Here is a 14,620-nt window from a genome sequence, read left to right as displayed (position 1 = left end):
TGGTCCATCCATTATTATACTTCCAACTGTTCACAAGCGACCAATCCTTAGCGAACCTTAGATTACCGTTGACAGTTGTCCAATTATGTTAGTCAAACCGTTCTAGTCCTTTTTCCCTCTTAATGCTTTAGGCATTTGGAAAATTTTAGAACGGTTGAGTATTACAGCATATGCAATTGATCCTATACCCGAAGCATATGAGACACAATTCATAGTGAAAAACGTGATACTTTACCAGTTCCTTGCTATAATATTGCCTTATATAGAATCTTTTAAGTTGAATCTTTTCAACATAACGTTCATATATGTCTTTTGACTAAATTTGATTAAAATTTCTCGATCTAAGCTTTTAGATTTGAAATGAAGTATAATATTTTCTCCCTTAATTATAGAAAAACAACTTTTCAACCTCTGCAACTTTGCAAAGTGAAACTTTTGTTTTTTATAATTAATATTGCTAACATGCAATACTTAAAATAATAATCATGCTCCCACTAACATGATGATTATATCCATACCAGCATAAAATTTATGCTCCCACTAGCTTTGACACGCATTCAAAAAACATTTGGACTTCTAGAAATCAATACTTATTGACTTCTAAAGTTCATATTTCTAATACGATATGCTTCGATAAGCCTTTATCTAAGCTTCTCAAACTCATACACCTTTTCTTAGATAACTTATATGTGTGTCTAAACAATTTCAACACTTATAACAATAAGTCTTAAATGTTTAAACTAATTGCCAAATCTCACAATTCGAACTATGAAGAGGGATGTCGTAATCATAATCGAATTTGAGAATGCAATTATTACAATTGCTATCTCCTTAAAATCTCTCTTAGTGAAAGCGTTTCCTCACAATTCATTTTCATGAAACGGAGAGAAACCTTATGACACTTAGATTTTATGGTGTATGTGTTCTTATCCATGTGAATTTGTCATAACCATAATCATAAGATAAAGTTTGTGACAAATCCAAACTCTTATGGAGAGAACTTGTTCATTCTTAATTTCTTTCCATCAAGGGTCACACTATTGCTTTCAAGTTATTTAGCAGCTCACTTATACTAGTCAATGTACTTTCATTGAACAAGGTGCTTGCCCTTATGCAGTGAATTGAGAACTCGTAGAACTCATATGCATAAGTAACTGTATTGGAATGGCACAGAAATAAAATTTTGTCAACACGATAGGTTACAAACCTCAAGTGGTGTGCTAGTGTCTAATAGTTTTACTCTTGATCTGTTCTTGAAGCTTTTCAAAAATGTTAAAACTCTCACTGAACTCTTGACATATAAGATTCTCTTACATATTTTTTTTGACAAAAAAAAATTCAAGAGTAAGTAAGGATTCTTATCAAGACAAACCACTACACATAATTGGTCTTAGTTGGTCTTCGCCTTATCCAAGACATCACAACTTACCAATTTCAAGTGTGCAAGAGTAAGAAAAACAATTTTCTACTCTACATTTGATGAGTGTGTTAAAACTTCTTAAGATGTGTCACTCAAGTCACAATCTTGGAGTACGACTCTAAGACTTGATTTTGGAATGAAGTATGACACATCATTCTGATTTAACCATTTCAACAATTTCTGATTCCTCCTCTTAGCCATACTAGTGCACTAAGGTGTACACAGAAAATCAATTGTGATATGGTTCTTAATCATTAAGACGATCATAAAACACGATACAAAAGTACTCTCCGATCTTTTCAAATTAGAGACACTTTTATCTTTCTACCTTATTGATTCTTCTTATTCGTTCTGTTATTCATTGAAACTTTTCAATGATTCAAAATCATACTTAATCTTGTAAGAATAACCACATTTACTATACTTTTAGTAAATTATGATGAAGAATCTTATTGTTATTTATGGTGGACTTGACCAGTGCACAACAATGTGTAGCAGTTCTCCTAGTCCTTCACTTGACTATTTGTTAAGGAATAAGTCATAATTTTCCAAATATGAAGGTTCTCATTCATCATACAATACAAGTTGTATCATTCCAAGTTTCTGTCTAATTGAAACTCAAGCGACAAGAATCTTTCCTTATTTGGTAAATTACCGCAAATAACATAACTGAGAATCACATCCATTTCAACATTGCTAAAAATAGAAATACAAAAACATCAATTTTCATACATGCCATTGCATGGAATTATATTTATAAAAGGTGCGGAGAAATTTGTCCTTACAATGCAAATTCAAATGAAAACTATGCTATTTCATATTACTAAACAATCTATCGTAGCTCTAAAAGTAGTAGCTCCAAAAATTCGATCATCGAATCATGCGATCGAAATCCATTTCTTCGCGATCAGACTCATCTCACTTCTGTTGGATTAGGTGTATAAGTTCATAAATATTCCTGGAATGTACTTGACCCGGTTAGCATGGTACATTTGGGTTGCATGGCATTGCAACACTTGGATAGACTAAATGAGAGAAAGGACACTTAAGGTTTATTAATATATTATAAGTTCTAATATATTAATAATATTATTTAATTAGTATTGATTAATGAATTAATTTGGAATTAATTAAATGATTAAAAAGAGACTAATTAAATATATGGGGTTGATTGTGTAAATCATCTATTCTTGTATAGTGGGCTAATGATCCATGGTTTGTGTGGATTGGGCTAAAACCCATAAGGTACTCCATGGAGGTTACAAACCCATGGATCATGGAATATGGAAAGCCATGACAATTAGGGTTTACATGGTGTAACCCTACTTGTGACACAACTATATAAAGACCGCATGACTAGCAAAATTGACACTACAACCAAGTACAAGAGGGCTAGCCGAATTTTGAGTGTTAGTGAACTTCTCTCAAGGTTATTCCAAGTGTTATGGTGTTGTGTGAGACATTTAAGGCATTAAACTTGAGGTGCTAGGCTCACAAGGTTCTCAAGGAATCCAAACAACAAAACGTATGTTCTTCTACTAGCTATTATGTTTAAAAGTTCTCTATGTCATGCTAGTTAGGTTAAAAACCTTGGAAAATCGTATTTGGATGTATCTTAGTAAAACATAGATCCAAGTTTTCTAGGATTGCATGTACACCTTAGGAGTGTTAGAATGCTCAAAACCCAAACAGTGGTATCAGAGCCTAAGCTTGTTTTCTTGATATTTGATGCAAATTGTTGAAAAAAATCAAGTTTTCTGCATTCTGCAGCATGAACTCGCCGAGTCCATGTGATAGTTCATCCTACTCATCGAGTAGGTTCGTGCACTCGACGAGTAGGAGCCCCAGAATGCAGATTTTAAAGTTTTGCTGCTAGAAATGGACTAGAAACATTACCCTAAACTGTTTTGGTCTTATAAAACTTGTTTTATATGGTGTAATGGTTATGCTAATCCATTTTCAATGGCTATTATCAATATTTCAAGTTTTTTATGGTTTATTTATGATTCTTGAAATTGTTGATATGCATGTTCATGAACTTATAAGTTTAGAAGATCATAGGAATTATTTGCAACTTGCTTGGTAGTTTAATTCTTGATTTTGATGTGTTTTAATGGAATCCATAATTTTTCCTCAAGTTATGGATTACCAAAAGTCACTCTTTTAAAGTCCATTAAAGAAACACATAGGTTACACAAAATGAAAAGTCTCTATATTTAATAAACCAATAACTCATAAGTTATGAAAGATGAAAAGTTTTGAAAGTTAAAAAACTTGCCCTCAAGTTTTGGAACATGTAAAGTCTCACCCACTTTGGTAAAACTTTAGTAAAATTAAATGGTGCATCTTTTAATAGTAATTGTGTTAGAGGTCTAGTTATTTTAGAAAAATCTTTTATAAAGCGCCGGTAAAAACCCGCGTGACCCAGAAAACTTCTAATGCCCTTCACATTAGTTGGTGGGGGTAATTTGGCAATGGTGTCAATCTTTTTCCAATCTACTTCAATTCCCATTTTGGAAACCTTGTGGCCTAACACTATACCCTCCTGAACCATAAAGTGACATTTCTCCCAGTTCAGGACCAAGTCGGTTTTTTCACACCTAGCAAGCATTAAGTCAAGATTTGGGGGACAATCATGGAAGGAAGATCCAAAAACAGAAAAATCGTCCATAAAAACTTCCATGAATTTTTCCACCATATCGTGGAATATGGATGTCATACACCTTTGAAAAGTCGCGGGTGCATTGCATAGCCCAAAGGGCATGCGTTTATAAGCAAAAGTCCCACTTGGTCAAGTAAATGTGGTCTTTTTTTGGTCCATTGGGTCTATGGGTATTTGGTAATAACCCGAAAATTTGTCCAAAAAGCAATAATAACTATGGCCCGATAATCTTTCTAACATTTGATCAATAAAAGGTAAGGGAAAATGGTCTTTACAAGTGACATCGTTTAGCTTTCGATAATCGATGCACACTCTCCAACCGGTTACCGTTTGTGTTGGAATTTGCTCGTTCTTTTCATTGGTGATGACCGTCATCCCTCCTTTCTTGGGCACCACTTGGATCAGACTCACCCACGGACTGTCAGAAATGGAATAGATAATTCCCGCATCTAAGAGTTTGACCACTTCCTTTTTGACCACTTCTTGCATATTCGGATTTAATCTTCTTTGGTGTTGTACAACCGGCTTTGATCCTTCTTCCAGATTAATCTTGTGAGAGCAATAAGAGGGTCTTATTCCCTTGATGTCGGTGATGCTCCATGCTATGGCCCGCTTTCGCTTCTTCAAAACTTGCACTAGCTCTTCCTTTTCAGATTTGGACAGGTCAGAGGCTATGATTACTGGCTTTTGGTTGCCATCTTCAAGGAAAGCATACTCCAAATGTTCTGGTAACTTTTTGAGCTCAGATTTTGGGTTCTGACTGTTGTACTCGCCGAGTACATGTAAGGAACTCGGCGAGTTAGTAGCTGTATTTACGAATTCTGCCTTTTCTAAGGATGAACTCGGCAAGTAGCTCAACCCTACTCGGCGAGTAGAGCTTTCATATTGCTTCACCAATTCTTCAAACTCAGCTTCTTCCAACAACCTTTCAATCTCCATTAAGTCTTTTTCTGCATCAAATTCTTCATCAAAAATTGTGGACTTGCAAGAATATTCACTTATGCATTCCTCTAATAGTTCATCTAGCATGTCAATTGAGAATGTCGTATCGTCATTGTTCCTTGAATACTTCATGGCTTGATCAACCCCAAAAGTTATTGAATCATCACATACCCGCAAAGTAAGTTTCGAATCCCTCATGTCTACTATAGCACTCACAGTGTTGAGGAAGGGTCCTCCGAGGATGATCGTAACTTGAGGATCTGCCTCCGTATCTAGAATTATAAAATCAGCGGGAAAGATGAATTTGTCCACCTTGACCAGTAAGTCTTCACATATGCCTCTTAGGAAAGTGACTGTCTTGTTAGCTAAGTGAATCACCATGCGAATTGGCCTTGGTTCCGGGAGATCCAACTTCTTGAAGAATGAATATGGCATTAGGTTCACACTTGCTCCCGAATCGTCCAAGGCGTGAATGGTAGCCAATTTACCAAATTGGCAAGGCAAAGTTAAGCTCCCTGGGTCACCCTTCTTCTTTGGTAGCTTATTTAGCATGGTAGGTGAGCAGTTTTCATTGAGGACTACCTTCTTCACTTCCTCCATCTTCCTTCGATTAGTGAGAAGTTCCTTAAGGAACTTAGCATATTTGGGCATTTGTACGACAGCTTCAATGAAGGGTATGTTGATTTGAAGAGCCTTGATATGATCTAGAAACTTCTGGTACTCCTCTTCCCGCTTCTCCTTCTTAGCTCGGGCTGGGTATGGTATTGGAGGCTGATAAAGCTTTTCAGGGGCCTGATCCTTCGGATTTGGCAGTGGACTCTCTGTGTCCATATTTTGTACTCGGCAAGTAGAGCTATCAGATTGAAGATTTCGATTTTCTGCTTCCTCCTTCTGTGATTCTTTGGGTGCTTCTTTCTGAATAGGGGCCAGATGAGTGATTATTTTCCCACTTCTTGTTGTAACTATATTTATATGCGCGCCTCGTGGGTTATTTTCGGTTTTACTAGGGAGTTTGCCCGGTGATCTTTGGTTTATTTGTTGAGCAAGTTGCCCCAGCTGCATTTCTATGTTGTGAATGGATGCTTGCTGGTTTTTAAGGATAGTTATTGTTTCTTGAATGGCAGCATCATGATCGCTATGTCTCTTTTCTGAAGCAGCTACAAATTTGGTAAGTATATCTTCCAAACTTGGTTTTCTTTCTTGTGCCGGCTCCCCCTTTTGGTAAAAACCTCTTCCTTTCTGCTTGTACTTCTCCTCCTTAGCCTTCTTGTACTCTTCATACGGGAGCCACTCTTTCTTTGGTTTTTGCTAGTCTTCATCATATCGGTCCCCACTTGAGTAACATACTTGCACCTTTTTGTTGCCATTTTCATCCAAGTCGCAGTCTCTAGTAAGATGAGGTCCATTACAATTTTCACAACCCACCCGAATAGCATGGATCGTTTGATCCATTTTATCCATCCTCTTATCCATGGTTTTTAGCATAGCCATGACTGCGGACAAGTCTTCAGTAGCTGCATATGCGGCTCCCCTAGTTACATCATTTCTTGGGTTGTAGTATTCTCTAGAATGCTTAGAGAATTCTTCAATCAATTCCTTGATCAGGGGGTGGCTTCTTTGTGAGTGGGCCTTGCGAGTCAAGTAACTACCTGGTTGTGACATTGACTCCATCATAGAAAATGGAGACTTCTTGTTGGTTATTAAGGTCATGGTGTGGGCAGTTTCTTAGTAAACTCTTGTACCTCTCCCAAGCTTTATATAGCAACTCTACAGTTTGTTGTTCAAAGTTAGCAATGTCCTTCTTCAGTTTGGCTATCTTGGAAGGTGAGAAAAAGTGATCAATGAATTCTTCTTTCATCTTGGCCCATGTGGTGACTGATCCGGGGGGAAGTGATTTGAGTCAGTCTTTTGCAACACCTTTGAATGTCACTGGAAGCGTGCAAAGTAGATGTGTCTCGCGAGGCACATTTGGAACGTTAAAGTAATCAACTACATCATTGACTTCATCCAAATGCTTGTAGGCATCCTCGTGGTCTTTTCCATAAAAAGGAATTCCCTTTAGCTGGGCGAGTATGTGGCCCTTTAGCTCGAAAGTAGCAGTAGTGGGAATTGCGGGTTGCACAAGTCCTGGGCTGGTGTCATCGCGGATCCTCTTCTTCCACTCTCCCATGGGGATTTCATCAATGTTAGCCATGGTATGAGCTAACTCGTCGCCGGAATCGGAGTCGTGCCCGTATGTAGGTTCTTCTTCCTCCTCGGTGTCTTCCTTGATCGGGTCTTCGCTTGCTAAAGATGCGCTGGATGCTCCTGATTTGCTGCTCTTCTTCTTCCCAAAAATAGTCTTCAAATTAGACAAAGGTGACTTCTTTGGTGTATTCGAGCTTTCCACGTCCTTTCCTCTGTTCCTTCTCAATGTGGATTCGGGATCTTCAAATGGGGGTACCAGCGGGGTGTTTAATGCTCTGGTCATGAAAGTCCTGAAATAAAACAAGATAAAAACATAAAAAGAACAAAAAAAAATGTAACTAAAAAAAAGAAAATTAAAGGCAAAAGTCTGCTATACTCGCCGAGTAGGTGCGAATGCACTCGGTGAGTAGCAGTGTATTTTTGAAGAACTCTAAACTTGAAATAAAAACTAACTTAGATGCTAAAAGCTAACTACTAATTATTAAACTGCAATATATTAACTTTGTGCCAGTAAACTCACACAAAGGATCGAAAAAAATAGAAATTAGATAAATTATTTAGAACCGTTCCCCGGCAACGATGCCAAAAACTTGATGTGTGTAAAACGGGCTAGTTTAGTTCCTACTTTTAGTTAATAAATTAAGCACACAAAGGCAGTGAACCTTTCTTTTAGTGGTATAGTTGGATAAGTAGGGTGTTGAACTCAGGGAACGAAAATTAATCTAATTAACTAATTTTAACTAACCAAGTAATAAAAGTAAAAGGGTTTTTTCTCTAGTTTTACAAGACTAGAAACTTAAACAAAGCACTTAAATACTTAACTAATTAAACAATTAAAGCAAATGACAAATTTACCAAATTTATTAAAGGGTTTCTGTTTAGGTTCAACCAATTCACTCCTATGGTTATTTAAATGATAAATTAATTATTATTGGTTACCAACTATAGTGGTTAGGTTCATGTTCATTACTCCTAACCCTTAGACAATTAATCAATTCAAGCAATGGCCAATTGTTTAAACTAATTAATTTCCTATTTCAATTGTTTGGATTAAATAAGATTTGTAATTGGTTAATCAAGTTGGTGTTTCAATTAACCTCTTGTTTGTTGGTTTCTCAAACAAGCTCACACATGAATTTACCCATTCTCTAATTAACCTTAATTTCATATTCATTATTCTTAAGCATATGATACAGTGTTCACATAACATTTGAGGTTAATAATTAAGAGATGTTCATGCAGCTTAATTACCTTCCAATTAACGGAAAATAGTTGTCATCAATGCATAAGGTTCTTTAACAAACTTAATTTAATAAAATCACCAAATAACAATCAATCAAAAAGTATATTCTAAACCATAGGAGTAATTTAGTCTTCCCCAGCAGAAACAAAACGAATTTAGTTGATAGTCATAACAAAAACAAACTCAAAAGCATATTTAACTAAGCTAAACATACTTAATTCCTAAAGCTAAGTGGAATGATTAACCTAATTGCCTAGATTCTTCAAAGTATTGAAGGTTAAGGCTCCTTAGCTCCTCCAAGGGTTCTTTTTCGCAGGTTCAGCTCTCAAAATCGCCAAAAGTCCTTTCCATTCGGATAATGGTTTGGTATTTATAATTATCACAAAACAGGGTGTACTCGGCGAGTAGCAGACCCAACTCGCTGAGTAGATGCTTGTTATCTGTCTTATACCAGGAGTCTTTACTTATGTTCTGGAATATTCTAGTTTACTCGCCGAGTAGCCTCGAGAACTCACCGCGTAGGTAAGCTTTTTTCCCTCATTCTTCATTCTTTGGTCTCTAATTGCTTCCCCTTGTTCCCTTTCACTCCCAAGCATGTCTTTTGGACTAAAAACAAAATTTAAACATTATTAAGTACCTTTTGTCCACATTATACACATAATTAGTTAAAAATGAATAAAAATGTATGCTAAATAATTAACTAATTATGCACATATCAAAATCCATCCCAACCCTAACCCTAAAATGATAAGCAGCCGCCACCTTCCTTCCTCCTCTAACCTCCGCTCTCACTTCTTTGTCCTCTGACGCTGCACCACCACCTCTGTTGAGGTCGTAAACCACCGGACGCCATCGCCTAGCTCATTTCCGATCAGCCAACACGACACAGCCCCTAGCTTCCGGCGAGAACAAGTCTACATCCAAGTTGCCGCCTCACTGCTGCCGTTGTGGTCAATTTCGATGAGAAGATGAAAAGACACCACTAACACCACCGTGAGGTGGTAGCTGTCATCGCAAATCCCGCTATATGCCGCCGTTCCTTCTACTTTCCGATGTCGCTGCCTTATCTCGTCACCACCAGCCACCATGGGAGGTGGCTATGAGTTTGTGTGGGTGTGTGATTCTGCTTCAAGATTCATGTGGTGTGTGTTGCTGCTTAACGAGGAACCGAGAGAAACCACCACCACCACCATGAGGTGGTGTCTGCCATCCCAAAACTGTTGATGCTACCTCCATGAGCCACCAGGTGGGTGGTTGGACCTTTTGAACAAATCAAAGACGTGTGTGGGTGTACTTATGTCGAGTAGGTGTTGTGTGTAGGGTTGTTTGGCCGAAAACTGTAAGAACAACCACCACCACCACCACCATGAGGTGGTGGTTGCCACCATCTACCACCGTCGGCCACCACAAGGTGGTTGTGGGTGTGTTTATCTTTAGTATGTGTTTATTTTGGGATTAAAGCTTTGTAAAATTTATTAGAAAGTGGAATAATGAAAGAAAAAAAACTAACCACCACTGTGAGGTGGTGGCTGTCGCCACCAGCCGCCGTGTTGGGTGACACCGTGCTTGTTGTGTTTGATTCGTTGGGATGTTTGGACAAAGGTACTAAAACCCTAATGGGCCTAATGAACCCTAATTGATCAAAATACCTAGCTATTGGGCCTATTGGGCTAAGATAGGGTTGGAAACCCTAATTAGGGTTTAGAAAACCCTAATATTAGATTTATGGGGCTTGGACTTATCAGGACCCACACTTAGGCCATTAGAATGGAATTATATATTAAGCCCAATCACACCATATGACTTATCTAATAGAGTGATGGACTTAATAGAATAATTCCTTAACGGGTTAAGTGAGAAACACTTAACCTTGATTGTCATTTTATGTGAAACCCTAAATTTGGGAATTTAATTGGGACCGGACTTGAATTATTCACTAAACTTAATATATTAATTAATAATAATTTGCAATCAACCTAAGTCGATATTGGGCTTAATGGATTAAGTCCTTAATGCGTTCAGTAGGAAAACTTAACCCTAATCATCATTTTATATGAAAACCCTAATTTCACTTGGGCCTTGAGTTAGGCCTTTCCATTAGGCTTTGGTAATTGGATTATTAATGGGCTATCCAAGAATAATAATATGGACTAGATTATGTTGATGGGCTTAGGGTAAGGCCCATATAAGGGTTCGGGCCCAATTTGGAAAATTGGGCCACAGATGGGCCATAGTTTAGGCCTTAATGTGTAACGCCCGTGTTTCTAGGCTTGCCATTTTTACCAATGTAATAGTCTAGGTTAACCTTGTAACTCAACTTGAAATAATAAGAATGTATTATTTGTGAATTATTTGAATTATGTGATTTATGTGTGTATTTTCTTAATTTTATAATTTAATGAATTAAGAATAAAATAAGCGTCAAAATTTAAGTGTGAGATAAGCCCAACATCTTTGCATAAAGTTTTAGTGGTCGAAACAAGGATTCCGGAGATATAAGGAATGCCAAAATCCGAGTTATAACGAAGAAGTTATGAACTGTCGAAGTTTCGCGACAGAACCGACACGACGCCGAGTGACGTAAAATATGAATTTAAGATAGAGCGATATTTAACCTTAGCGATCTAAACGAAAGTCGTATATTTCGTTAAACCGAGAGCGTGCATAAAAGGAACGCCCAAATCTGACTTCGTATGAGGAAGTTATGATTTTCTGAAGTTTCGACTTAGCAGTGTGCAGCCCGAATACTCGATTTGAGATCGAGCGGTTTTTAGCCGAAACAATCTAAATGAGAATCGAAGATCTTGTTGTTAGTAGCAAAGCAATGAAAAGTTAGGCGAGAACAGACGTCAGACGAAGAAGTTATGAATTTATAACGAAGTTTTTCTGTCCCGGCCTTCTAAAAATAAATAATAAAAATAAAAGTCAAAATTAGCCGACGGAGTCTAAATGAAAGTTGTAGAGTATGGTCTGACCTTCGCGTGGATATAAAGAACGTCGAAAACGGAGCTCGTATACGAAAGTTACGCAATTTAGAAGTTTGACAAGTCAATTACGCCCCGCGTAATTTGAGTACGCCCCGCGTACTCAGTCGGATGCAACTTGTCTGACCAATACTCGAGTGCCACCAGTCGACGCACGCAGTGACGTCAAAGTACGCCCCGCGTAATTTGAGTACGCCCCGCGTAATCCCAGACCCAGCAGCCTATAAATAGAACTCGAATTCAGCCATTTTCTCTTGTTCAAACTCTTCCCTCTCTCTAAGTTTTGCCTCGATTTGCGTGCCGTTTGTACCCCAAAGCCCCGGTAATATTCCCGAGCCCCGAAGTAAGATCCGAAGCCCCGAGGATCCCGAAGAGCGTTATTCCCGAGCCGAAACGCTGCCCGCGAGGAGCCCGGTTTTGTGAAGATCTTCCAGATCTACGGAGAAACACCTCTTCTGCAAGCCGTAGTGCTGCCCGATCATCTTTTGATCAAGTGAGTGTGTAGTTATTTTCATTCCAACGCAATATTATGAAGTATTTTCTATAAAATACGTGTTATGTGTATATATTTGGTTGTTATACGTGTGAGTGTATATTCACTCTCTTCTATCTTATAGATATGATGTATTCTCTATGAAATACGTGTTATGTGTGTATGCCTCATCTGTTATGTGGAATATGTGTTGATTAAAACATGTTATACAGGTTTTTAAACTATGTATAAAAACGTATATTTTTATCTACTAATATGTTGGGTAGAACATGGGTAGATAATTGGTGTGTAATAAACAGATGAGAGGCCTCGGTGTTATTGGTGTTATTCTAGTCATTCAGCAGAGTATGGATGACGACCACGGACTATTCTAGACTGTCCTGTGGAACACTAGCAGGCTCATTACCTGTAGGTGTTGTGAACGACGTGTTCACCGGTGTACTCTATCCCCCACATGGTTGCCTTTAGGACACTTAATGTTGAGGAAGCCCCTCTGCAGTAATGTCTGTCCCGATGAAAAATCCTGAAATAGGTTCCTTATAATAGACGTTATTTTTAGGAACGTAAGGTGAGGATAACGGGAATGGGTAATCAGGTTTATTGTTGATTGTTGAAATTAAATATAATTATTGTGGGTTGAAAACCCTATATGCTCACCAGGCTCCCAAGCCTGACCCACTCAGTTGATTTATTTTACAGGAAGTGGCGCAAGAGCTTAAGATGGGCGAACATCAAGTTGTTTTGTTTACAAGTCTGTATATGTATATATTTGTTGAATGACTTGTAATGCTATCGTTTATGCTTTATGATCTGTATCGGAACATGACATCCCGTCTTTTGATTATGAAATGAAATCATATTTCTTTATGAAATGTTTTGATAAATATCTATTTTATCATGTTTTGTTTTTGGGAACAAATTCCGCATCTCTTTTAAAATTAAAAGGATTTACTCTGAAAATTATTTTAAAAAGCATAAATGAAATCGGTCTTTTCTGGCCGAGATTTTCGGGATGTCACAGTTGGTATCAGAGCATTAGTTTAAGCGAATTAGGAATTTGTAGGATTTCTAAACTTAAACTTAGGATGCTAAGTGGAGATTGCGAGGTGTGTGTCTGTTGGATCTTAGACACAAGCACTAGTTTATTTTAGGAAAGTTGCCTAAAATGCTTTTATGTGCTAAATGTTATATGTTGCCATATATGATATTATTTGTTCGGATCTATGGTTTGTTGCCAACCGGATCTGAAGGTTTATGTGTTTAGGATTCTAAGCGTATGTATACGATATTAGAACTAGCATGTAATCGTTTGGAGTAATAAGGTGAAATTATTCGGTGTATAGATCAAAATGGTGAGAACAAGAAGCGGAGTTGGAAATGCTAATGAAAACAGGAATCAACCGCCTGTAATCGAGCAAGTACCTGTCGTAGCTGCTGCACCTGAGCCGATAACAATGGCTGGTGTACAAATGATATTTCAAATGATGTTGGATCGTCAGATGGAAGAAACAAGACGCCTGCTTAGGCAGAATCGTGAAGAACCGTCAATTCAAGCGGAAGAGCCCGAGGAGAATGGAGGGCAGTCTGAAGGAGAAAACTTTAGTGGGATCATTGGTCAAGACGAACAACCAGTGGTTAGACGCAATAACCAGTATGGAGGAAATGATGGTCGTGGGTGCAAGTATAAGGATTTCATGGCATCCAAACCACCATGCCTATCCGGAAGCCCGACGCCGGTACAAGTTATGGACTGGGTCTCTGAAATGGAGACTATGTTTGAAAGTTGCGAATGCAGCAACAGGCAGAAGACCGCTCTTGCGATCCCTCTGCTAAAATCTGGCGTGTTGAGTTGGTGGAAGCTGTTAGCTGACTCTATGCCCAAGGGAGAAGCAAGCAAAATGTCTTGGGAAGACTTTCTGGAACAACTAAAACTGCAATACTGCTCCGAGCAGGACCTTCTGGAAATCAGTAATGAGTTTCAGAATTTGAAGAAGGGGAAATTGAGCGTTACTGAATACGCTACAAGTTTCACGGAAAAGATGAAGTTTATCCCATATTTGGTGCCTACAGAACTCTCTAAGGTCAACAAGTTTGCCCTTGGACTACCAGCGGACTATGGTCCAATGGTTAAGCAAGCAACCACATTGAAAGCCACCATCTGGGCTGCTAGAAATGTTGAGACCCAGATCAGGGAAAAAGGTCTAGAAAGGTCAGAGGTTGGTGAGAAAAGGAAAATCGATGGATTTTCAGGGTCCAGCAAGAAAAGTAAATTCTCGAAGTCTAGTTCGAGAGGAAGTGGAGGAAAGGTAGAGGCGAAATGGTGCGACAAGTGAAAGAAGAAGCATCATGGGAAGTGCGGCGGGGAAACCACATGCTACAAATGTGGAAAGCCAGGGCATTATGCCAACGAATGCACCTTCACCAAGAATGTTTGTTATGGTTGCGGTGAGGAGGGGCACATCTCAAGGGATTGTCCGAAGAAGAAGGAGGCAGCAAGACCCAACATTCCGCCAAAGCCAAAGGCGAGAGCATTCCAGATGACACTGGAAGCTGCTAAAGATGAAGCTGATGTCGCTTCAGGTACCTTTCTCGTTAACAAATTGCCTGCCCAAATTTTATTTGATTCTGGAGCCAACTACTCCTTTATATCGCATGAATTTGGTAGAAAACTAGCTTTGCCTATTGTGAG

The 14,620-nt window shown here is 38.4% G+C and overlaps 1 protein-coding gene and 1 non-coding gene across 2 annotated transcripts; one reads left to right on the top strand and one right to left on the bottom strand.

Annotated features, from left to right (window-relative positions):
• Positions 1 to 4,246: 4,246 nt before the first annotated feature.
• On the bottom strand, positions 4,247 to 6,086 carry LOC145030192 (uncharacterized). Its single transcript, XM_078978599.1, has 2 exons — positions 4,410 to 6,086; positions 4,247 to 4,315 (listed from the first exon to the last, which is right to left on the bottom strand). Exons 1-2 carry the CDS (start codon positions 6,084 to 6,086, stop codon positions 4,247 to 4,249), a joined length of 1,746 nt encoding a protein of 581 aa, XP_078834725.1.
• Positions 6,087 to 6,727: 641 nt separating this feature from the next.
• LOC145033165 (small nucleolar RNA R71) lies at positions 6,728 to 6,834 on the top strand. Its single transcript, XR_013677403.1, has one exon. It is a non-coding gene; the product is annotated as a small nucleolar RNA R71 (small nucleolar RNA).
• Positions 6,835 to 14,620: the final 7,786 nt, after the last annotated feature.

The sequence above is a fragment of the Lactuca saligna genome, chromosome 2, assembly GCF_052625555.1.
Source record: "Lactuca saligna cultivar CGN05327 chromosome 2, ASM5262555v1, whole genome shotgun sequence".
Classification (NCBI taxonomy): Eukaryota; Viridiplantae; Streptophyta; class Magnoliopsida; order Asterales; family Asteraceae; genus Lactuca; species Lactuca saligna.
The sequence above is the reverse complement of the archived record's forward strand: the minus strand, read 5'-3'. Positions and strand labels throughout refer to the sequence as shown.

What these genes read in the sequence shown, in the direction of transcription:
- LOC145030192 (XM_078978599.1), bottom strand. Translation starts at nt 6,086, where the DNA reads ATGCAGCTGGGGCAACTTGCTCAACAAATAAACCAAAGATCACCGGGC. An exon ending in AGCAAATTCCAACACAAACG is followed by an intron (nt 4,316 to 4,409) that starts GTAACCGGTTGG and finishes ATCAAATGTTAG; the next exon opens with AAAGATTATCGGGCCATAGT.